This window comes from Piliocolobus tephrosceles, chromosome 15, assembly GCF_002776525.5.
Source record: "Piliocolobus tephrosceles isolate RC106 chromosome 15, ASM277652v3, whole genome shotgun sequence".
Taxonomy (NCBI): Eukaryota; Metazoa; Chordata; class Mammalia; order Primates; family Cercopithecidae; genus Piliocolobus; species Piliocolobus tephrosceles.
The window spans coordinates 19,968,974-19,992,975 of NC_045448.1; the positions used below are offsets into that span (position 1 = coordinate 19,968,974).

The following is a 24,002-nucleotide window of genomic DNA, read 5'->3' on the forward strand; positions in this document are numbered from 1 at the left end:
CAGGAATGGGAAAGAGCTACGAGAGGGCAGCGGGCTCGGTCAAGGACTGTCTGGGGCTCTGGGAACAGCAGGAGGAGGTCGGAGGCTGGACCCGGCGGGAAGGATGGCCGCGGAATGGCGAAGCCACGATCAGGACCGGGTGAAGCAGCCTGGCTTCTCGGGAAGGCAGCGGGAATCGCCGAAGGCTGCGGGAATGGCGGGGAAACGAGGATGCCTCCCCCCAGGAAACTCACTTTCTTGGTCAGGTAGAAGAACATCGTGGGATTCCCTAGAGGGTCACGAGGGCTGCTAAGGCCCTCGACCGGTAACAGTTCTACGTTTCCAATCGGGAGTACCAGCAGCTGCGGAAAGCTCCCGTCGCCCTGGCAACCGCGATGTTGCCCCGTCGCATCCGGGGCGCCGCGGGGCACTTCCGGTGACGCCCTCGCACCGGGCACCGGCGTAGTGCGCCTGCGCGGACGTCGGTGGGTTGGGGGCGCCGGGTGCGAGGTGGTAGCTGTATAGTCCTGTTTCCTGGCGTCTCGGCCTTTCTGCTCTCCGCAAGGAGCTGGGTCGCGACCTGTCCCTGCCAGCCGTGCACTCGCTCTCTGCGCCCTGTCTCGTGGTCACTGCCGCCCTCACTCCCGCCACACCTCTGTTGATCGCGGTGGAGCCGCTCCTCAGGTGGCAGTACTATAAACTTAGGAGGAAAGGCGCCCGTTCTAATGAGGGCAAATTATTTAGTATTTTGTAAGTTCCAAAGTTCCAACATTCTTGAAAGGGAAAACCTTTTACTGTATTTGATAGGCTGGCGCCCCGGGCCAGATGAAAGTGCAAATCTGCGTGCTGAGATCTCGTAACCCTTCTCTGTGTCTTTGGGAATTGGACAACCTCTAGAGCAATTTAGGAATAGAAGATTTTGTTTATTCCGCTTGTTTTGACATTTTTTAACAGTTTAATTAAGTTATTACCGCAACCCCGAGGGTCCTTTTCAAGGAATTTGTATAAACATTGGGTAATTAATAGCGTACAATTGCTACTGGGGCATAGCCTCCCGTTTTACAATATTTGAGCGTTTGGTGTTTTCTCGTCTAGAGTCGACTGTTACATATTCTCTTCTTTTTCTTACCTTATTTCTTTCTTCATTCTCCTTTGTCCTTTTTGAATGCCTGAGAGTTACAAAGCCTCAAAATATAAGGCATAGGGCAGAAATCCAAGTAGAACCAATCTCATGAAATTATTTGGTCTCACCCATGTTTTTATTTCTGGTTTTCCCTTTTACCATAATCTAGCATGTAATTTATGCATCAGTAGTTAATTTCTCCACTTGGAGTCTTTTACCATCTCAGACAAAAATAAAACATAAAAATCCTCCAATCCTTTGACCTCAGTGATTTGTCTCACCCAGCACAATCTATTACAGAATTGAGAATAGTCTCTAGTGCCTTTCCTAACAAATCTAAACTCCATCCAAAATCAGATCTTCCCTCAATCCTAAATGTTTTCACTAGGGAGCCCCCACCTTAAGTAAGGCAGTATGCTTTCTGCGGGGCAGCCTTCCATCCGGCTCTGCTTCCCAAGCCACTTTATGTATTCCGTGATGGTCCTACCCTCTTAACAGGCCAGTTGTGCCTAGCCAAACCAACACAAATCAGTCTCCCTGAGGAATTATTTCCAAACTTAACCCAATCCCATTCAGATAATACGTTTGTATTCTATTGTTTGTGTGTCTGTTTAAGATACGTTGGCCCCTGCCCATAGGCTCCCTACACTGGACACATGAGACAAATAAATATTATCTAACCCAGGAGTTCCCAATAAACTGGCCAAGAAATTATTAGTTGAAGCTAGTTACTAATGGTGACACTTGAAAACTCACCTCTCTTTAAATATTTTTCCCTTCTTGCACATGAACTCTCATTTATTCCTTCTATACTACCATTTCTCTGTGGTATATTAATACGTATTACTGATTTGGGGCTCAAACAAGTCTGGAAAATACTACTGTAGCTCTGTGTCATACCCTTTCAAATTTTTTGAAAAGTAACATGTTTTATATATTTCCTTGGTATATTTAGTTTTTGTTCCTTCCTTAAAGTTTATATTTTATATTTACATCTGTAGGTTATATTTGCTTTTCAGGAGCTTATATTAATGTAAAGGTCATCATTATTTTATCCAAATTAGGTAATTTTATATTGAAGCCTTTCTTTTGAACCTGAACTTACACTTTTAGCCTCAAGAGTGTGAGGTTAAACTATAGGAGGAGTATCAAACTTCTGTCTTTTGATAAGAAACTGTTGAATATCAAAATAATTGTTAATTCAGTATAATTTAAAGAAATATGTTTAATAGACAAAATTGATGAGTCATCAAAAAACAGACATGATAATATGTAAAGGTAGTAACTTTTATTAAAGACAATACAAACCAATAAAAGAATTGAGCAGTGCAAAATTTAAAGGACTGTTTTGTTCTAAAAGTTGCAAGTTTCAAAGCCAAAAGAATTATATGTATCTAATATATAAGTAAAAATGTTAGACTTTCACGCCTGTAATCCCAGCACTTTGGGAGGCCGAGGCAGGCAGATCACTAACATTAAAAAGACAACATTAGATTTTGTCGATTTATAGCAATTTTATAAATATATAACTTTATCACTTGGATCCTGAAGCAAAATAATAAAGTCAATTTAGGATTTCTTGTACTTGGTAAAAAGTTTAACACCCTAAATTCACAACTAGTGCTCTTTAGTAGTGCATTTCTTTCAAAGACCAGAATGAATTAAAAATGGCAATGTAATGTTCACTTGATCTGTGCTAATTATTTTTAGATATGTGTATTACAATCTATTATTGATCACATCTTCAATAGTACTGCAACAAAATAAGCAAAAAACAAAAAGTGTTAAACAGTTCAAAATTACATTGATCTCAGTTATATGAAGTTGTATGTGTAAATACCTTGTACAATTTGCACTCTCAGTAATAAGATTGATTTATATTATAAATACTATCAAAAGAAACTAGACCTAAAGTTTCCATCATGAATATGGTTGTCTAATATAAACATTTAAAAATTAAATGGCTCAATTAGTAGATAAGGAAATGTTAAACTTTTCATTCTATTTCCTACCAATCATTTCACAGTCATAACTTAGAGACACTAAAGTTTGCTCTTAATAAGGATCTGCATATTTATTTCCTTGGAAAAATCATGCTGATTCTCCAGAAGATCTTCATACAATTTATCAGGTAATATTCAAGCATTAATACAGGTAATGGCAAATTATTAGCAAGAACATTGGCAATAACAGGTGTGCAAAAGAATGCATGAGTATTAAGTATACCAAGCTGTCCCCATTTCCAGGTGAGAAATTGGAGCAATTTAACGATGTATTTGTCCATATTCATTTACTTGCAACTTCTCCAAAATGCCATCAAGTGGCAAGTTGTTAAGGCCAACACCATTTATTTTTACACATTAGAAAATATAAACACACTTTCAAACACTTCAACAGAAGATAAAACGATAATGTCCTATGATAAGTGGGAAAAAAGAGCAAAACTGCTTTCTCACCAAAAGCTGAATTCAGTTTAAAAGTCAAACATCCTGTTCTTCAGAGAGCACAATAAAAGTAGACCACTGCAGTGGTCTTCAGATGTTTTTGTTCATGTAAAATTTAATTGGAGCAGCATCTTAGTGTGAGGGATGGGGGAAACAATGTTTATGATGTCTTGATTAAAGGGATAGTTGGATTGTCCCTTTGTTTGGCTCTCTCAAGATTCCGCTCTTCTAAGAAATGCACCTTAGTAGATCTAGGGTAAATGAGAAGTATGCCTTTCTTGTGAAAAGTTAGGAGAATGGTGATACGAAATGAGAGATGGGAAAAGAAAATGCCAACTGATTCCAAGTAGTGTCCTAAGCAAGTGAAGGATTTGGAAATTGATTCTTTCCAATTATCTGTACCTCCCTTAAAAGTCTCTGCATATGCCTAGATGGTACCTAACCACAATCTGAATTCCACTCCTCTAGGGTACATAGGAACAGAGTTGTTAACTTGAACTGTTCTGAGAAACTTTTCCCAAGTTACTCCTTTGGAGAAAGAATTGATTTTGAAAGTTTCTGAGATTGTATCGTGTTACATTTTAAAATCTGCTTTTTGACCACTTGGCTAGTTAAAGTGTACAGCTGTGTAATCTGAGATATCACATCCCATTAATCAGCTGACTTACCTTGTACATTTACAGATTCTGAACTAAGAAAGCCATATTAAGGAATCATTAGCAAAAATGTTCCATCTGTTATGTAAAAGCATATACAGTTATGGAAAAGCACCAGGGAACAAAATAGGCAGCTTTTACATGTAAATATTGAATGGGTGAAACAGTCTATTAAACCATTAGAAAAGAACTCTAATGTTTTTTAAGCTGTGTATTACTACTGCTCATACTAAAACCTAACAAATAAGTCACTTGCCTGTGGAATGTCTTAAAGTGTTTGGCTCAATTGTATACCTAGGTTGGCTCCAGGCAGAAGCAGAAAACCATCCAGAAAGGATATGTTTAGTGTTCAGTCTTTGAAGAGACGAGCTGACCTTCTCCTGGAATGCCAGTGTAGCTTCACATCCACAAACATCTTCAGTAGAAACGAGTCTTCGTGCTTCCTCAATGGCTGAAGACAACGACAGTACACAAATATACTATCTAGGAATAGCTATATAGGAATCATAACGAATCAGGAAATCCACAACTGAATATTTCCACTGTTAAAGACTTTTCTAAGTGCATTTTCCAAGAGTTAAAGGGATATATGAACAAACAAAAAGATGAGAAAATACTTATCACAGAAAAACTCATCTTAGGAGACACTGGGAAAAATGTTTATAATTGTCAAAGCTGAGTGATTCTTAAATGAGGGTTCATTATTTTATTCTCTGTACTTTTGTGATTGCCAGAAATTATTCATGATTAAAAGTAAATTTAGAAAAACATGGTTGGTATAGGGGGAGGGCAGGGATATAGAGATAAGACAGTGTTCATGTGATACTGTGTAATTAAGAAAGGAAAATGGGCCTGGTGCAGTGCCTTATTCCTATAATGCCAGCACTTTTGGAGGCTGAGGCAGAAGGATCACTTGAGGCAAGGAGTTCAAGACCACCCTGGGCAACAAAGCAAGGCCCTGTCTCTACAAAAAAGTAAAATAGCCAGGCATAGTGGCACAAAACCGTAATCCCAGCTACTCAAGAGGCTGAAGCAGAGGATCACTTGAGCCCAGGAGTTCAAGGCTGCAATGAGCCATGATCACACCACCGCACTCCAGCCTGGGTCACAGAGTAAGACCCTATCTCTTAAAAATAAATAAATAAAAATAAAACTAGGACAATAGTACTCTATTTGTATGGCCAAAAGGTATCAAAGGTGAAAACTAGGGCCAGGCATGGTGGCTTACACCTGAAATTCCAGCACTTTGGGAGGCTAAGGTGGGTGGATCGCTTGAGGTCAGGAGTTTTGAGACCAGCCTGGACAACATAGTGAAACCCCGTCTCTAATAAAAACACAAAAATAAGCTGGGCATGGTGGCACACGCCTGTAATCCCAGCTACTCTGGAGGCTGATGCAGGAGAATCGCTTGAACCCAGGAGGCAGAGGTTGCAGTGAGCTGAGGTCACACCACTGCACTCCAATCTGGGTGACAGAGTGAACGCCGTCTCAAAAAACAAACAAAAAAAGATAAAAATGGGTTAAGTCCTGATTTCCTGTAGAGGGCTGTTATTCTATTGAATGGTTTGAAGTGAGAGTCGTAGTTCTTACCAATAAATACTTTGGAACTGAAAATTCAGGTTTGTATTGACATTTAGCCAAATATAAGAGGTGATAAAAGTAATTCCTATATCTTTCTGTAATTCAGTGAGGCAGCTACTCCTATTCAGTATCAGGGCTCCTCCTAAAGTTATGAATAGAAATAAGAGTAACTTCCCGGGTCTGAGGACTGGTGTATCATCTTCCAATGGAGTCATTCCATTGCCTGAGGACAGGAAATGGTCCTTTGCTGCAACATTTTTACTCTAACATTTTACAAAGATCCAACATAGGGATGGGAGATCATAAATTCATTAAATATAATCTATCATCTATCCACCTGTCTAAATCCTATTGAACCTTTTAGGGACAGCCAGTCCAAATCCCACCTTAATCAGTCAATAAACCAGGAAGTATCTATTGAATATCAACTACCTGTCCATGATCCCTGTATCCATAAGATGGGTACTTATAATACTTGTTCAGTGTCTGTCTTGCCTGATAGTCTCTAAGCTCTAGGAGGGCATGGGCTGAGTAGGATATTCTAATTAAAACACTTCACAGAAAATTGTAAACCTGGATTGTAGAAAAATTGAAAGTTGAGAAATGGATCTCAAACTCCATTTCTCAAACCTGGGTTGTAGCAAAATTGAAAGTTGAGAAATGGAGAAATAGTGCTTACAATAGCACCAGAAGGAATAAAATAGTTAGGAATAAATATTTTTAAAAGTACAAGACTTGTACACTGAAAACTACAAAACAATTTTGAAAGAAATTAAAGAAGACCTAAAATTAAATTACATTAAATTAAAATAAAAGACATACCATGTTAATGGAATGAAAGACTGTTAAAATGGCAGTACTCCCCAGGAAAAGATGCCTCACCTCATTAGTAACCAGGAAATGAAAAAAGCATCCACTAGATTGGCAAAAATGTAATTCAGCAAAACCACTTGTTGGCAAGAATGTGGTTCTTGGCTTCTGACAAGCAAAAGCATTGAGGGGAGGGTGGAAACGAGTGAGTGCAGGGCATGCTCCTGGACTATCAAACAGCCCACTGTGGCTGGACCAGGATGCAGGAAGAATCTGAATCTAGGGGCAAATGTAGTAGAAAAGTTTTAAAAGCCAGGATGACAGAAGTAGTTACCATGGGCTGAGGGGAGCGGGTGATGGGCAGTTATTGTTTCATTGGTACAGAGTTTTATTTTGGGATGATAAAAAATTTCTGGAGATGGATAGTGGTGGTTGTTGCCCAACAATGTAAATGTACTTAATGCCACCGAACTATACACTTGAAAATAATTGAAATGGTAAATTTTATGTGTATTTTACCACAATAAAAAAATCCAGATTTAGGCAGAAAGTTTAATTATTAAGAAAAATGTGAAAAAGACAGAAGACAGAAACAGCTCATGGAGGGTAGGCTGCCTGGTGGAGGGGTATCACTGTTTTATTCTGTAGACCAGTGGGAGCCACTAGAGAATTCTGACAAGGAGAAAGAATCACAGCTGTGTCTTAGAAAGAAAAAGGCTTGCTCCTGAAAAAATTTTCCTACTGAAGGAAATGGGCTTAAAGGGCTGATCCTCACCTGAGCATGTTTTCTTGTCCTCATTTAAGGTGTAGCCAGGATAACAATCACAGTGGTACGATGCGGCCCCATCACTCACACAAATGTGCTGGCAACCATGAGAGCCTAGAGCACACTTGTCACGGACTGACCGCACGTGGCGCAGGAAAGACAATATTCACACATTAAATAGAAAAGTAAACACAAATGTCTGAGAGAAGAAGTTTCCATTTGGTCCCCGCAAGTGCGGAGAATGCAGTCGTAGTCAGTAGTCAGCAACAGGCCCCATGCTGCAGGAGCAAGCCTGTTTTCTCTTCCCATACCTCTCATCCCTTTGGCCTCACATCACACACATTCCTTTCCTTTATATCTCTTGCAGATATCTAAGGCTACCTTTTCTTTTTTTCTACCCACAGCATTGGGTGGCACTGAGTCTTGACTGTATTCCAGAACTTACCTCCAGCCTTTCCTGATGACTACCAATGCTTCCATCATCCCCAGCTACTCATGGATCATCATCACCACCACCAAAAATAATGTTTGAGGGACCTAGTCGTACATGGAGCTAAGTTTGATGCTGCACAAAAAGCACTATATTGACCAAGTGCCTGCCTTCGTAGCTTACAAAGTGGAACAGAAAACATTGACCTGGAGACACATGCACACACACACAAGCACAGATGGGAAAATGATACAGTATTAGTAATAATGATGATGTGTATGATTAGAGAGTGAAGTACGTACTATCTATCACAAATAACATTTCAGGGACAAATGCAGTTTGCCCAAATTTGAGTGGAGAGCAGAGCAAAGTGCCATACTCATCTCATGTTCAGACTGGCCTAGGACAAATAAAACAGCAATTCTCTTTTAAAACCCAGAAAGCCTTCCTAGATGACATAGGTTCCTCCTTTGCCATTGCAGGAACCAAAACAGTCTATTTCCCTCTAACTTTCCTCTTAAATGTCATTTCACATGGAGAACCTTTTGTGGCTCACTAATGCCTATAGAATAGCTTTGTGTGAAATGCGAGGCAATATATAATCTATACATAAAGTGCCTTTCCAACCTTAATATGGCTATTCCCCTTCAGTGCTACAATTTAGACTTTTTTTTTCAGCAAAATGCCTTCCAGCAGGGTGTTTCATTTTTTTCACCTCATTCCAGCTTAGTACCCACTCTACAGGTAGCAAATGGACATGCTTCCAGCCCCTGGCCCTGATCTGGGGCTCCACGTTTAATTTACAAGCCTTCCTACCACTAGCAAGGGAAAAGCAGACCATTAGAAGGGATCTGATCCATAGGATGTTCCTCAGCTTTATAGCAGTATTCACTATTACTTTAAAATATATAAATAGGCCAGGCACAGTGGCTCACACCTGTAATCCCAGCACAAGGCAGGTGCCAAGGCAGGTGTATTGCTTGAGCTCAGGAATTCAAGACAAGCTTGTTGTCTTGTTGTCTTTGGACAAAATGTCAAAACCCCATCTCTACAAAAAATACAAAAATTAGCCAGGTGTGGTGGCATGCGCCTGTAGTCCTAGCTACTCAGGAGGCTGAGGTGGGAGAATCACTTGAGCCTGGGAGGTAGAGGCTGTAGTGAGCCAAGATCACACCACCACACTCTAGCCTGGGTGACAGAGTGAGACCCTGTCTCAAAAAAGAGAAGAATAAAAATATATATATATGTATAACTAACTTTCCCACTGTATGTCTTTCTCTTCCGTCCCTCTTCACTCTGCTGTGCTTTGTACACTAAGACAGTATGGCTTAGTGGTTAAGAGCCTATGTAACCACTAGAGCAAGTACCTGGGTTTGAACCCTGGGTCTGCTACTTGCTAGTGGAGTAACCATGGGCAGATTACTTAATCAGTTTCCTTTTAAAGTTGCTGCCAGTATTAAGGGGCATTAGTGTGGCTAAGATGCCTAGAATCCTGCATGGCCTACAGTAGGCATTGAAGAATACGGGATACTGGCATCTGGCAGTGTTGTCTGCCTTCACTGAAAATTTTCTTTGATTTATGTGTTTCTTAAAAATAAATTGCTTCACTGTATTCCATACTATCTGTTAGTTGAAATGGAAATTTGTTTTTGGTTTGTTTTCCCAGGTCTTCAATGTTCCTGGCAGCTTAAAGTACCAACTGGGACGCTTGTCACTAGTTCGAGAAGTACAGCCATAGGTGAATTCTCTCTACCCCAACCTTCTTAGTCGTCCTGCCCTGAACAAATTAGCTCAAGCCAGTCCCTGGCCAGTGCCACTTTCCATTTCTCTCCATCAAAACCTTCACCCTCTTTCAAGGCCCAACACCAGCCCTTCGCAGATGCGCACCTCCCCAGCCTCTACAGCCCTTCGTTTCCATCCGTCCCCCTCCCTGGCTCGGTCTCTGCTTTCCTAAGGAGCTGGCTGTCTGTTCACCCAGGCTTAACTTGCTCACAGGCAGAAACTTACGCTTCTTTATATGCTCACAATACTTAGTGCCATACTGGGAACAAAGTAGGTGCCCAGTATTTTTTTATTGGTTTCACCCATGGGACTGGGTGACATGCCATTTCCCTTTGTCTGTCTTGATGAAGTCTGTATCTCCTCAAGGGAGAGGAAAATAAACATCAAATCTAAAACACATCCAATATGCCAAAGCTAAACAACACCTTGAGAGCTTGAAATTTCTCTCAGGAGTGTTTTTACATTTATAAATGCCACCCTGTCCTGCCAGTAAGTTTAAATCAATTTAATGAGGATTAACAGCACTGGCCTGGGTTCATTGGCCAACGTATAAGGCTGAGTTTCACCGATGATTGATCGTCTAGAAACTGCCAGGGAGTGACCGGCCTCAAACTTACTGGAAGATCTGTGTGGGTCTAATTCAGGCATTCACAAAGTCTTCTTTACTAAAATCATCCAGCTTTAAGATTAACACTACAGAAAAGTTCCAAGCCAAGTTTTAACTGGAAAAAGATCAGTTCATCCTATCACACCAAATAGTTACTGTCCAGCTGATTTCCACTAAAGTTTTCTCTTTGCTTAAAAGTCTTCAGTGTACAGAGCTATAAAATTTTCCTGGATAAGGACCCTACATTTAATTAGCTTTTCTCATATCCCCCACTCCCTACCTATTTCCCAGTAATTTTCTGAAGTAATCTGTGTTTGCTCCAGTGAGCTCACCACCCTCTGAGCAATGTGTGCCTTCATCTAAAAGTATGGTCGAATGTCTGAACCTTGATTCCTTAAGTTACCTTTAAAAACCTCTTTGTTGGTTAGCTGCAAGTTGGTTTCACTGTAAAAGACCCAAGAATGAAAGAACTGTTTGAATGGATCTTACCTGAACATGTTTCTTTATCCGCATTCAGAGTGTAGCCATCATAGCATTCACAATGATAGGACCCTGTTCTGTCATTCACACAAATGTGCTGACACCCATGGGTACCCAAAGCACATTTATCTTGAGCTGTGAAACAAAAATTCAGGAGACAAGAAATAAAAGGTGGAAGAGTATTTTATTACCCATGGATAGAAACCTTATTTGCAGCTGGAAACATATGAGGAAAACTTACTGGAAACGATTCAAAGCCATTGGCACTGTTTTTTTCTAACTAGAAGTTAACTGAGTTAAGTGAAATCCTGCACGTACAATAATTATTCTCTGACCTTCCACAATTGCTTTTCAAAATCATCAGTATTGAGTTTTTATAACCTACGTATCTCATAAATACTTTCTAAAGCACTCCTTTTAGCCTTATTGTACTTATCCCAACTCAGCAGGATACCAACAGTTGTGCGGGTAATTACGCTAGATTCAGAAAAACACAGAATTAGAGTTTGAAGAAATCGTAGTTCAACCCTCTCCTGTTTTTTAAATGAGGGAAAGGGGCACAAGGGTGACCAGTTGATTCAGAGCAGCATAAAAACTCAAGACAAATTTTCATTCAATGCACTTTCCTCTGTACTGACATATTTTTAAACTATTTTTTACTTTTAAACTTTTCATCTGAGATAATTTCAGATTTATGAAAAAGTTGCAGCTGGGCGCGGTGGCTCACACCTGTAATCCCAACACTTTGGGAGGCCGAGATGGGCAGATCACGAGGTCAGGAGATCGAGACCATCCTGGCTAACAAAGTGAAACCCCATCTCTACTAAAAATACAAAAAAAAAAAAAAAAAATTAGCCAGGCCTGGTGGCGGGCGCCTATAGTCCCAGCTACTCAGGAGGCTAAGGCAGGAGAATGGCATGAACCCAGGAGGTGGAGCTTGCAGTAAGCCGAGATCGCGCCACTGCACTCCAGCCTGGGTGACTCCATCTCAAGAAGAAAAAAAAGTTGTAAAAACAGTGCAAAAATTTCCTGTACTTCACCTTGTTTCCCCAAACAGTAATTTACATAACCATAGTATGATTATCAAGCCAGAAATTAACATTGATACAATATGATTTACTAATCTATAGACTTTATTCAAATGTTGCCATTAATGTCCTTTTTCTGGTCCAGGATCCAATCCAGGATTCCACATTGCATTCAGTTTCACATCTCCTTTGTCCTCTCCAATCTTCCTAAGTCTTTCTTTGTCTTTTATGACTTTCATGCTTCTGAGAAGTACTGGAAAACTATTTTGTGAACTGAGAATGTCTCTCAGGTTGGGTTTGTCTAATCTTTCCTCATGAAGAGACCTGAATTTTTAGCAAGAATACTACAGTTGTGCTGTTGTGTCCACAGTATTGAGCCCAGCATGTCAGGTCATCCATGATGTCACTATGTGTCATCACTGATGATGTTAACTTTGATCACTTGGTTAAGGTGATGTCTGCCAATTTCTCCACTGTAAAGTTACTGTATTTCCCTTTGTAGGCAACAAGTACCTTGTGGGTTGTTGTGTGATTTCAACCTACTAAATTGTCTGTAGCATTTGGGAAAGATTGTTTGGGCTGGATACAGAGAAGGAAATGAGCAACACATTTATATATTTGGGCCGAGATACATACATGTTACCATTTCTGATGTTTTGGATAAAACTTAAAAATGGGAAAAGCTTAAGGTGGCAAGAGAGGAAAACACACCAACTTCCCAGTCAATGTGACCTGCCCTTCCATCACTGGGTAGGTAGGCAGATAGCTAAGTAGCAATAGTAAAGACTCCTCCCTCACTTACCTGAACAAGTTTTCCTGTCTTCATTCAAGGTATAACCTTCATAGCACTCACAATGATAAGAGCCACTTCTGTTGTTCACACAGATGTGCTCACATCCGTGGGTGTTAAGAGCACACTTATCAAGAGCTATCAAAAGATGATTGGGACAAATGTAAATGCATGTAGAGCATGGCAGAAATAAATAATTATGGGCCACGCCACTTACACACACACAAACACACACACACACACACACACACACACACACACAGCTAATGAAACAAGGGAGGGGCAGCTGGGAGTTGGAAGCCAACCCTCTGGTCTTGGCTCTTTCACTAAGAGATCCTGTGGCATGGGTACGTTTTTCCCTTATGTCCATCTCAATTTCATTACCTATAAAATTAAGTTATCTCTAAGCTTTCTTCCTCCCAAAAACTTTTTTCTAGGATTAAAAACAACAACAACAAAAAATCTAATTCCCATTCCTCATTGACTCCATGTACGTATCTATGTACCAGACCAGTGAGGACCCCTCTAACTTTTTTGCTACTTCTAGATTCCGTGAGCATCTATGACTATAGAGAGGAAAAGGGTAGTTTGTATGTAATTAAATAAAATCCAGGAAAAATTTCAAATCCTCAAAAGGACTAAGAATCTTGGACCCTTTTTTTTCCCTTTTCTTGTGTGTGTTTTTTGTTTTTTGTTTTCTGTGAGACAAGTTCTTCCTCTGCGGCAGTGCAGCAGAGGCATTATCATAGCTCATTGCAGCCTCGGTCTCCTGGTCTCAAACAATCCTCCCCCCTCAGCCTCCCAAGTAACTAGGACTACAGGCGTGTACCATCACACCTGGCTTATTTTTTTTTTTTATTATTATTATTTGTAGAGATGGGGTCTCACTATATTGTCCAGGCTAATCTCGAATTAGCCTCAAACTATCCTACCATCTCCGCCTCCCAAAATGCGGGAATTATAGGCCTGAGCTACCGCACTCAGCCCGGACCTCTTTCTTAGTAGCCTTTTCTCCTACGGTTTTATTTAAAACTTAAAAAGTATGGAAATAAGCTGATTTATGTATCATTTCACTTTTCTCCCTAAGCTCCTTTTCAGGGAAAACTACTGATGAACAACAGTAAACCAGCCAAAAGGCAGTTAGGTAAAAAGGGGTCAAAGAGTCACAGCACAAGGCCAGTCCAAAACCTGGAGCACAGGTTTCCAAGCATTTGATTCAGTCACGACCCCCTACACAGGTCTCACCTGAACACGTTTTCTTGTCGGCATTCAAGGTGTATCCTTGGCTACACTCACAGTGGTGCTTGCCTTCCCCATCACTGATGCAGACGTGCTGGCACTGGTGTGTTCCAAGCACACAGGGGTCCAACGCTGTGCAGAGGAAGTTTACAACAGTCAGCACTGACACTTAGGAAACATCTGAGATACCTTCTTCCATGTCAATAGACATTGCTCTCCGGGCTCCTTTCTGAATCTATCTTTACTTCACTATAAAAAAAGGTTATTTGTTTTCTGCCTCTGGCTTATTAGAAATTATTAGAAATGCTCCTCTGAAACTAGAAATGTTACTAATTTAAAAGCACACATCTTGCTATATAGACTTTCTCAAGGGAGAAAGGGAATTTGGAGTTTGGAGCTGAAGCCAAACACATAGGCCAGGCAATTGGATGTTTTATTTGGCTTATCCACCTCGCCATGAAAAAAAAAGATTTGTGCTTCCCCACCACAAGAAATGGGAGAACAATAAAGCACAGCCTGAAGTGACACAAGCTACTTGTCCCACTGCAGCCAGAATCTGACTTCCAAGGTTCTATAGTCTATGTCTAAACAGAATTCTTACACAAGTATGGGTCTAAGCCTAGAATAAACTCACAGGTGGGCAGTGGTACATCTTTGAACATACAAATGGTAGAGGACAGTCTGGGTAACTGTCTTCTGAATATGTAAGGTGGGTGAAGTCATCCATACACTAAATTCATAGTGAACTCATATGCTAATACAAATAGGTTAAAAGAAAAGAACAAAATAAATGAGATTACATTAGCTAAACTACATCTCCATCTTATTGCTCCTGGAGCCATTTATATCTCACTGGATATTTTTTTCCTAGTGCTTTTGAAAGATGAATTTAGTCATTTCTGAGAAACCAAGGAGGACTGTTGGAGGAGGCGGGCCCCTCCTGTGGCAGGTAACCCAGCCTCCACTGCCCTTGGCAACAGGACAAGGCTAATATTTTTCCAACAAGGGCCTTTTCATGGAATGATCTTTCCAACCCGTTGACTACAACAAGCTGCCACTCAGTCTTTTTTCCATAGAGAGGACATTTTTTCCCTCAGAACAAGCAGGTCTTTTGTACCAGAAGGAAAAGATTGCCACTCACCACTTGTTACTTTATAGCCTTCGAAGCCCAACCCCAGGTGCTAGCTTTGAAACCCAACTTTGCCACAAACCAACATGTTGATGGAAAAGCTCTCACCCATGAGCATGGAGTGGACGAGTGACTTCCTGGGAGAAAGAAAGCCACTTTCGTTTGGAAACGAATGAATGCCAAGTAGATGCCACCAAAGCCAGTGATGGCTTGTGAAAGCCCAGTGTCCTGGGACAGGAAAGACAAGGGGATCCCAGCCAAGTCTGACTGCAATGAGGCCAAACGTTGCCCCAGAGCAAGACTTCATCTCCCTTTTCTTGACAAACCATTGATGGCTGGGTTTCACATTAACTTAGATTAAAAGTCTCCTTGAAATTTACAATTGTAATTAATTATTGGTTCATTTCTTTGTCTCATGGCCATCCCCAAAATGTTACTTAATGGTAGGGAGGGATTACCTTTATCTTTGTATCATCAGAGATCAATAAATACATTCTGAATAAATAAGTGTGGAATAAATTATATTGCAAAAAGGTATCTATGTTTAAAAATTCACCTGAACTAGAAATTTGTCCACAACTGCTTGGATATTCATATAGAGGCATCAAAAGATTATCTCCAGATAATAAAAAAATAAAGCATGAGTCCCACAGATCATAATTCTGATCAGTGACTAAAAATAATTTCCAGTATTGAATGGATCTGTAGTCCTAGATTTGGTCAGTTCATGCTAAAAATTCCAATAAAATTAGCATGTCCTTATTCAAATTCCATCCTAAAGGATGGAAGGAGTAGCAGAGCAACGGAATGATTTTTTGAGACAGAGTCTCGCTCTGTCACCCAGGCTGGAGTGCTGTGGCCGGATCTCAGCTCACTGCAAGCTCCGCCTCCCGGGTTCCCGCCATTCTCCTGCCTCAGCCTCCCAAGTAGCTGGGACTACAGGCGCCACCACCTTGCCCGGCTAGTTTTTTGTAGTTTTTAGTAGAGACGGGGTTTCACCGTGTTAGCCAGGATGGTCTCGATCTCCTGACCTCGTGATCCGCCCGTCTTGGCCTCCCAAAGTGCTGGGATTACAGGCTTGAGCCACCGCGCCCGGCCCGGAATGATTTTTTAAGATCACCTTGCTTTCTTTCAAGTGACCTGAAACCCTAATCTGCCTTGTCCCTGAATCCTGTTCTTCAACAAAGAGTAATCAGATAAAGAGCCCAGTCTGAAAACCAGAGCATTCACTCAGTGCACGCTCGGGCTGACGGTGACACTGGAATAGAGGCCTGCTGACTCCCCCAAGGACAGACGCTGCTCCCTGTCTTCTGCAGGGGAACAAACAGAGTTCTGTTAGATCTAGAGATGGTAAAACTAAAAAAATATGTATCAGGGGGAAAAAATGTAGTGGTGGGGCACAGCAGACAAGGAGAGGCATCTTGAGTTTTGTTTTTCCTGACCCTGACAGGGAACAGCAGGGTCATTTATCCTGGGTATTTGCAGACCTTCACAGTTCTAACGCAAACATGAAGATTTTATGAGCAAACCAATTCCATATAATGCAGCTCTATATTCCTAAACCAATAGAGTATGTTTAGGTTGGTCACGCACCATGTGTGTGTGCGCGCACACAGACACACACACACACACTGGATATATTTAAGTTTTTCATTAAATTTCCACAAAAAAAAAAAAAGAATAATACTCTTTTTCTCTGGGTACATAATGTCTGAACATAACATCCTTTCTAGTTGGAAGCAAAGACTGACCAACTTACCACAGAAGGTTTCCTGGAATCTAGAGGAGAGTTTCTCAATGACCCCGTAAGTCTCCACGTAGAAAACATGCTCTTCTAGGGGCTCACTGGCCATCATCTTGAGGGACTCCATGTCTGCCCGGTCCACGCCCACAGCATAGAGCTCAATACCAGATGCTTGGGCCCGAGCCGCCACCTCGTTCACCTGGTCCTGGGGCCTACCATCTGTCACAATAATGGCCACCTTAGGGATGTTAGAAGAGGGCCCTCGAGCCCCTGCCTCCACTGTGAAGACTTCATCCATTGCTGTCTGGATGGCCAGCCCTGACATGGTGCCTGTTGATAAGGGTGTGATTCGACCCACAGCCTGCTTCAGGGACTGCTTATCTGTGTAGGCCTGGAGCTGGAACTCGATCTTCACAGTGCTGGCATAGTTCACCACTGCCACCCGTGTGTCAGCCGGCCCAATGTTCAGAGTGTCAATTATCCGGGAGACAAAAGTTTTCACTTTGGTGAATTCCAGGGGCCGTACACTACGAGAACTATCAATGAGAAACACCAGGTCCAAGGGCCTGCTTTTACAAACACCTGCAAAAGACCAAGCAATGATCAGACCACAATTAGAAATGTGATAATCCTCACTTCCAGAGAACTCTGGGATTCCAGGAGGCCAGGCAAGGCAGCATCTCCTGACCCCAACATCGCCACTGCCTGCAGCCTTCCCCAAGACCATTGGGGTGTTGAAAGCACCAAGGACTTCAGAATTCCCTAGTGAGAATTCACCTAGAGGTGTGAAGTTTCCCCAAATACCTCACCTGCAGGCTGGCTGAACCCTGAAATTTCACTTAGAACCTCATCCCTCTGCTTAAGTTTTGCTCCCAAGGACCCTCATGATTCCTGAGAATTAAAGGATTCTAGATGTTTCTTAAGCACCTTGGCTATCTGGAGCAATTGGATAATGTGTCCCTGAACCATGTAAAAGGCCTTGGGCCCTCAGGGACAGCCTCACTGCCAACCACTGTGCCCAGGCCTCAGGCAATGGAAGTCTGAGGCAAGGCACTCAGGGGCTCTTCTGGTGGCCCCCCTCTTTTACTTCACTTCCAAGGGGGTGAAAAGTGCTCCAGAGTATCCCTGAATCCCCCCTCCATCTGGCCATCATTCCTGTTTAGTGAATTTGGGGGCTCACTGAAGCCCTGAAAATTGTCACTCAAGGTTCTTTCCTTTCCTAATTAAAAGTAGAAAGAGGGACCCAGGTGAGGTGGCTCAGCTGAGGTCAGGAGTTCAAGACCAGCCTGGCCAACATGGTGAAACCCCATCTCTACTAAAACTACAAAAATTAGCAGGGCATGGTGGCATGCGCCTGTAATCCCAGCTACTCAAGAGACTGAGGCAGGAGAATCGCTTGAACCTGGGAGGTGGAGGTTGCAGTGAGCTGAGATCACGCCATTGTACTCCAGCCTGGGTGACAAGAGCGAGACTTCATCTCAAAAAAAAAAGTAGAAAGAAGGATACCAACTTAATCTTGTATCTGTTTAGTGCACTTCCATCTTCATGAGCATGTCTCGTAAGAAGCAAGGATTGTGATCTGGTATCTACCCTACTGCCCCATCAAACTCTCTTGGTCATCTCTCTCTCATGTATTCATTCACCAGAAACATTTTTTGAGGGCCTACATGTACGAAGCCCTGGAGCTACAAAAGCAAATAAGCCAGATTCCCCACCTTCAAGGAACTTACCTCTTTTCTACACAAAAGTACCTGACATACTATAGTATCACAGTACATCAGTACGTTTTAGTGTTCATCTATTCTTTCCCAGTCTTTCCTGTTTCCCCCAACCCCTGTTTGCACACCCTCTGTCCTCGATACAAAAATCAAATCCACAAGTCAGGACGAGACAAGAAAAAAGCCAGTTACTAAACTTCTTTTTCTCTTTTCTTATTTGTTTTTGAGGTGGAGTCTTGCTCCATCACCCAGACTGGAGTGCAGTGGTGCAGTCTCGGTTCACTGCAACCTCTGCCTCCCGGGTTCAAGCAATTCTCCTGCCTCAGCCTCCTGAGTAGCTAGGACTACAGGTGCGCACCACCACACTCAGCTAATTTTTGTATTTTTAGTAGAGATGGGGTTTCACCATGTTGGCCAGGCTTGGCTCGAACTCCTGACCTCAGGTGATTCTCCCACCTCAGCCTCCCAAAGTGCTGGGATTACAGGTGTGAGCCACGGTGCCCAGCCCTAAACTTCTTTTTCAAGCCATTCCCCCTTCTCACCCAACACACATGCACATGCATACAGGCGTTACACGCATGCAGCCCTCAATGGAAATGAGATCCTGGGGCATGAAGTGTCATTCAAGGCTCTTTCCTTTCCTAATAAGGAGGCAGAAGTTGATGCTACTCTAAGAAGGTAATTTACTTAGTGAGTAGGAAAAAAGATAGATTCAAAATTAATGCCTAGACTAAGCACTTTATAGGAAAAAAAAAAAAAAGAAAAAATCCTTACCTGGAACAGCCTACCTTATGTCTCTGTCTAGTTTTCTTTTAAAAGCAGAAGATTATCTTCTTGTTTTTAGCCTGCTGCTTGGACGTATTTAATTAACAAAAATAAAATCTTCCTTTCAGTAACACTTTAGGAATCACAAGGTACCAACACATCAACCCTGTGAAACTGGAGGTGTAGAGGTGGTTTTTATACTCATTTTACAGGTGAGAAACCTGAGGTTCAAGGAGTTGTGAGAACTAGAAAGTGGTAGAGCATGGATTGGACTCCAGGTTTCCAGACTCCAAGCCCCTGGGGGCTTGCTACTGAATCCCAGTTACCTCTCTCTGAGGCAACATTTTCCTCCACAAAAGTCAGCATTCTCTCATGTATTCAGTAAACATCCTGCTTGTTGACTTTGAGCCACCGCCCTGAAATATGCTGTACGTCATGTATTTAGTTAAGTCAAAAGGAATTAAACCCAGGCGCAGTGGCTCGCGCCTGTAATCCCAGCATTTTGAGAGGCCAAGGGAGAAGGATCACTTGAGCTCAGTTCTAGACCAGTCTGGGCAACATAAGGAGATCTCATCTCTACAAAAAATTTAAAAATTAGCCAGGCATGATGTCAGGCACCTGTAGTCCCAGCTTCTCAGGGGACTGAGGCAGGAGGATCACTTAAAGCTAGAGAGTCAAGGCTGTAGTGAGCCAAAATTGCACCACTGCACTCCAGCCTGGATGACAGAATGAGACCCTGTCTCTAAAAGCAAAAAAAGAAAAAAAAAAAAAGGAATTAAAATTCTTTCTTTAAAAAAAAAAAAAACTCCAGCAGCCATAAAAAAGAATGAGTTCATGTCCTTTGCAGGCACATAGAAGCTGGAAGCCATCATTCTCAGCAGACTGTCACAGATACCACATGTTCTCACTCATAAGTGGGAGTTGAACAATGAGAACACATGGACATAGGGAGGGGAACATCACACACCAGGGCCAGTCAGGGGTGGGAGACAAGGGGAGGGAGAGCATTAGGACAAATACCTAATCTATGTGGGGCTTAAAACCTAGATGATGGGTTGATAGGTGCAGCAAACCACCAGGGCACATATATAACTATGTAACAAACATGTACGTTCTGCACATGTATCCCAGAACTTAAAGTAAAATAATAATAATAATAAAGATCTGAATAGGAAATATTTGTCATCTATTGTCTCTAAGATTAGCCACTATCAGACTTCAAAAAAACCTTGGTCTCTACAGTCTTTTATCTTAACCTGAACATTCCCTTTTCATGGATCCCAGGTCTTTAAACAAACTCAACCGACTGTCAACCAAAAAATGTTTAAATTTATCTATAGCCTGGAAGCCCCTCCGCCCACCCACCACCGGCTTTGAGTTGTCCCACCTTTTAGGACCAAACCAATGTATTTCTTAAATGTATTTGATTGATGTCTCATGCCTCCTTAAATTGTATAAAAACAAGCTGCACGCTGACCACCTTGAGCACATGTTCTCAGGACTCTTGAGGGCTGTGTCACGGACCATGGTCACTCATGTTTGTCTCAGAATAAATCTCTTCAAATATTACAAAAAAAAAAAAAAACTCTAGAATTTTACTTCATTCCTGGAAAGTCTCATAGATCTAGAGCTAGGAAGAAGAATTATGTTGAAAATCTTTCCTGGAGATGGGTCAAAGTATTTTTGTATAATTAGAAAAAGAAAGGGTGGGGGCAACATGAAGATATGAACTCTGTAATTGACAGTGCTTTCACCAACACCCAGATGGTGTCCTTATAAATATCATGGCTATGTTCTTCTAACTAAACGTGCATGATTCCTTCCTTCTCCACTTGGTTATTCACACTGAATCCTCTAATTCGGGGTGTGGTATGCAGAATAATGCCCCCACAAAGACATCCACGTCCTAATTCCTGAAACGTGTTACTTTTACATGGCAAAGGGCAGACTTTGCAGGTGTGATTAAGTTAAATACCTCTACACAAGAGATTATCCTGGATTATTCAGTGAGTCAATGTAATTATAAAGTAGAAGAGAAAGCAGAGGAAAGAAATGTGAGTAACTCAGTGTTGAGAAGGCCTCAACCCTGCTTTAGCTGGCTCTGAGGATGGAGGAAAAAAGTCATAAGCTAAGGAACTCAGCAGCCTTCATGTGTTGGAAAGGGAAGGGAAATGGCGTCTCCCCTAGAGACTCCCGAAAGGAATGCAGCCCTGCCGACACCTTAATCTTAGCCCAGTGAGACCAGTGTCAGACTTCTGACCCACAGAACTCTCAGATAATAAATGTGTGTTGTTTTAGGCCACTAAATTCACGGTAATTTGTTACAGTGGCCATAGAAAACTAATACCTGAGGCTTGAGCAGTGTGGCAGAAAATTCTGTGAACATCTGGTTCCTTCCTGATTGGTACTCACTCGGCATCAGTCATTAGTTGTTTTTGAATCTCACTCCCATTTACTGAATAGCAGCAATTTGATTCCCAGCAACAAAGAAAGAATCTGAATCTCCTAAATGTTCCCATACTCACAATACCACCGAGTCCTTATAGTGCTGCTAGAAATAAAAATCCATAGCAAAGCTTAGCAATTTCTGGTTGCTAAAAGGAGAGAATTTGGAACAGGGTGGAATCTGGCTTTTTTTTTTTTTTTTTCCTGAGACTGAGTCTCACTCTGTTGCCCAGGCTGGAGTGCAGTGGCCGGATCTCTGCTCACTGCAAGCTCCGCGTCCCGGGTTCACGCCATTCTCCTGCCTCAGCCTCCTCAGTAGCTGGGACTACAGGCACCGGCCACGACGCCCGACTAATTTTTTGTATTTTTAGTAGAGATGGGGTTTCACCATGTTAGCCAGGATGGTCTCGATCTCCTGACCTCGTGATCCGCCCGCCTCAGCCTCCCAAAGTGCTTGGATTACAGGCATGAGCCACGACGCCAGGACAGAATCTGGCATATATTAAGGGATTATCATTCATGATCAGTTTTGAACTCCAGGTAATGAAAGACTAGTGCAGCTCAGGGGGACATGGCCACCTGGTGCTGAATCTCTCCTTCCTCTTCCAGTCCCATCCCAGAGGGAGGCGGGTCAGGACTAGAATAAGGTTAACTTCCAGAAGAAAGGCTTTCCCTCAATTCCCGGCCTGGAGCAACCAGCCACCAGCTGAATCTAACCCTGTGGACCCCGGCACCTCCTGCCTCAGCAGCAATGCTTTTGCCATTTCAAATCTGCCACTTCAAATACGGGGACTGAGTATTTGAGTCAGGAAAAAGTCCCTTGAGCTCCTTCTCAGCTTATCCAGAAAGATGCAGTAGGGGATAGACCATTCAAATCAGCCTGAGGCATGCAGCACGGCTGGCCAGATGAGACTGCATACCCAGAAATGGCCTGGCACAGACTCTCTTTAGCAAGACTGAAGCTCGGCTTTTTGGAAATGAAGATACAATCTTATGTAAACCGTATTAAGAGGTTGGTAGGCTAGGGCGGTAGAAAGAGACCCTGCTTGGGATTTCGGAGCCCTGAACTTTATTGTGGGCTCTGACACTGATTCACAGAGTCCCTTCACCTTGATACACCTCAGTTTCCCTTCATGTGCTGTCAGGGGCTGTGTCAAACGACCTGCCCGCTTCGCTGCACTATGAGCTTTGCTCTGCTTCAAGAATCAATTGCTGACCAAAAAGAGAAACAGAATTGTTCGCCAAAGACCCAGAACGTCTTGGTCCTGGGGTATCCTGCGGCTCCTCGGGTGTCCTCCTGGTCTCACACCCCCATCCTTTACCTTCCAGTCTGAGGCAGCCTGAGGGCTGTGGGAGGGGAGGAAGGATCACGCCCTGATACTGGATGGAGATAGAGGGAGTCCATGAGAACTAACAGCAGTCTCGGGAAGGGTTTGCTCACTGAATGGAGAGGTCAGGATTGGGACGGAGCTGGGCAGCAGCCCCTGCGCTCCCCAGCTGCCCTGTGCTCCTGGCCAAATCACAGGGGAGGTTGCCGGAGTGAGAGCTTCAGGAGACCCACATTCTAGCCTGGACACATGAGCGATACTGAGCATCTCCCTCCCCTTCTCTGGACCTCAGTTTCCCCTACAGGATTCATCCGGGAGGGGCCGGGAGGGGCCTCTTTCACCCGCACCACGGTCGGCCTGAGGCAGGGATGTAGCGCTCTTGGTGGATGCCCCGAGCTTCTCCTCCTCCTTCGATGCTCACGCGTCCCTCCCGCTGCCCGCCTGTACCTGCACCGCTGACGCGGCCGGGCTCACTGGCCCCGGAAGCGGGCGCGCCGTCGGGAGCCACAGAAGAGGGGCGGCGTCCAGGGCTGCCCTCGGGACCTCGGGTCCCCAGCCTCCGGAAGCCCGGGCGGGCCACGGGGTCGGCGGCGAGGGGCGGCAGCAGCAGCAGCAGCGGCCAGAGCAGCAGGAGGAGTCCCGGGAGGCGGCGCGCGGGGGCCGGGCGCAGCATGGTGGGCTCCGCGGGCCTGGCTGTGTCCGTCGGGGGCCGGGAGCCCACGCGAGGCGCAGATTTAAAGATCCCGCGGCCTCGGGCTCCGCCCCGTCCCGCCCTGCCCCGGGGCCTAGAGCGCCAGGCAGGCCCGGGGAACCCAGCCCAAGGCCAACAAGGAGCCTTGTCCGCGCATTCCAGCGGCAGAAACGGAATGTCCGAGCGAGGCGGCCAGCGGCGCGGTGGTCACCTCCCGCCCCTGCCCTGAGCCCCGAGCTGGCTGCAGCTGGGTGGGCTTGGCTGCTGTCGCAAACTCCCTCCTCCCAGTAACACCAGGGCAGTGGGGGCAGCCATCCGCGGCTGCAGCCTGCCCGGCCCTCCACTCTCCCTACCACCACAGCGGGGCCTGCGCCCCAGGTCCGGGATGGGTACCCCTGGGCTCTGCCTTCCCTTCCGCCACTGGTTCGCCCGCCTGGGGCTGAAGATGAAATCCGGCTCCTCACTCT

The 24,002-nt window shown here is 43.5% G+C and overlaps 1 protein-coding gene and 1 long non-coding RNA gene across 3 annotated transcripts; one reads left to right on the forward strand and one right to left on the reverse strand.

Annotated features, from left to right (window-relative positions):
- The first annotated feature begins 447 nt into the window (after positions 1-447).
- Positions 448-15,362, forward strand: LOC111554487. Its single transcript, XR_002735259.1, has 3 exons — positions 448-729; positions 9,456-9,527; positions 14,587-15,362. It is a non-coding gene; the product is annotated as an uncharacterized LOC111554487 (long non-coding RNA).
- On the reverse strand, positions 2,374-23,574 carry MATN3 (matrilin 3). 2 transcript variants are annotated; one of them, XM_023230048.2, is made up of 8 exons: positions 23,292-23,574; positions 16,604-17,170; positions 13,722-13,847; positions 12,489-12,614; positions 10,668-10,793; positions 7,369-7,494; positions 4,543-4,653; positions 2,374-3,422 (listed from the first exon to the last, which is right to left on the reverse strand). In XM_023230048.2, the coding sequence occupies exons 1-8, from the start codon at positions 23,515-23,517 to the stop codon at positions 3,367-3,369; spliced, it is 1,464 nt and encodes a 487-aa protein (XP_023085816.1). In that variant the 5' UTR covers positions 23,518-23,574; the 3' UTR covers positions 2,374-3,366. The 2 variants fall into 2 exon arrangements, with proteins under 2 accessions (XP_023085816.1, XP_023085817.1); XM_023230049.1 differs by lacking the exon at positions 13,722-13,847 and having other exon boundaries at positions 3,293-3,422; positions 23,292-23,545.
- Between the last annotated feature and the right edge of the window lie 428 nt (positions 23,575-24,002).

Coding starts and splice junctions, on each gene's coding strand:
- MATN3 (XM_023230048.2), bottom strand. CDS start 23,517: ATGCTGCGCCCGGCCCCCGCGCGCCGCCTCCCGGGACTCCTCCTGCTG. Junction 13,848..16,603: donor ATTCCAGGAAACCTTCTGTG/GTAAGTTGGTCA, acceptor TCCTCTGCACAG/CGTTGGACCCCTGTGTGCTT. Junction 7,495..10,667: donor GGATAAAGAAACATGTTCAG/GTAAGATCCATT, acceptor ACGTGCGGTCAG/TCCGTGACAAGTGTGCTCTA.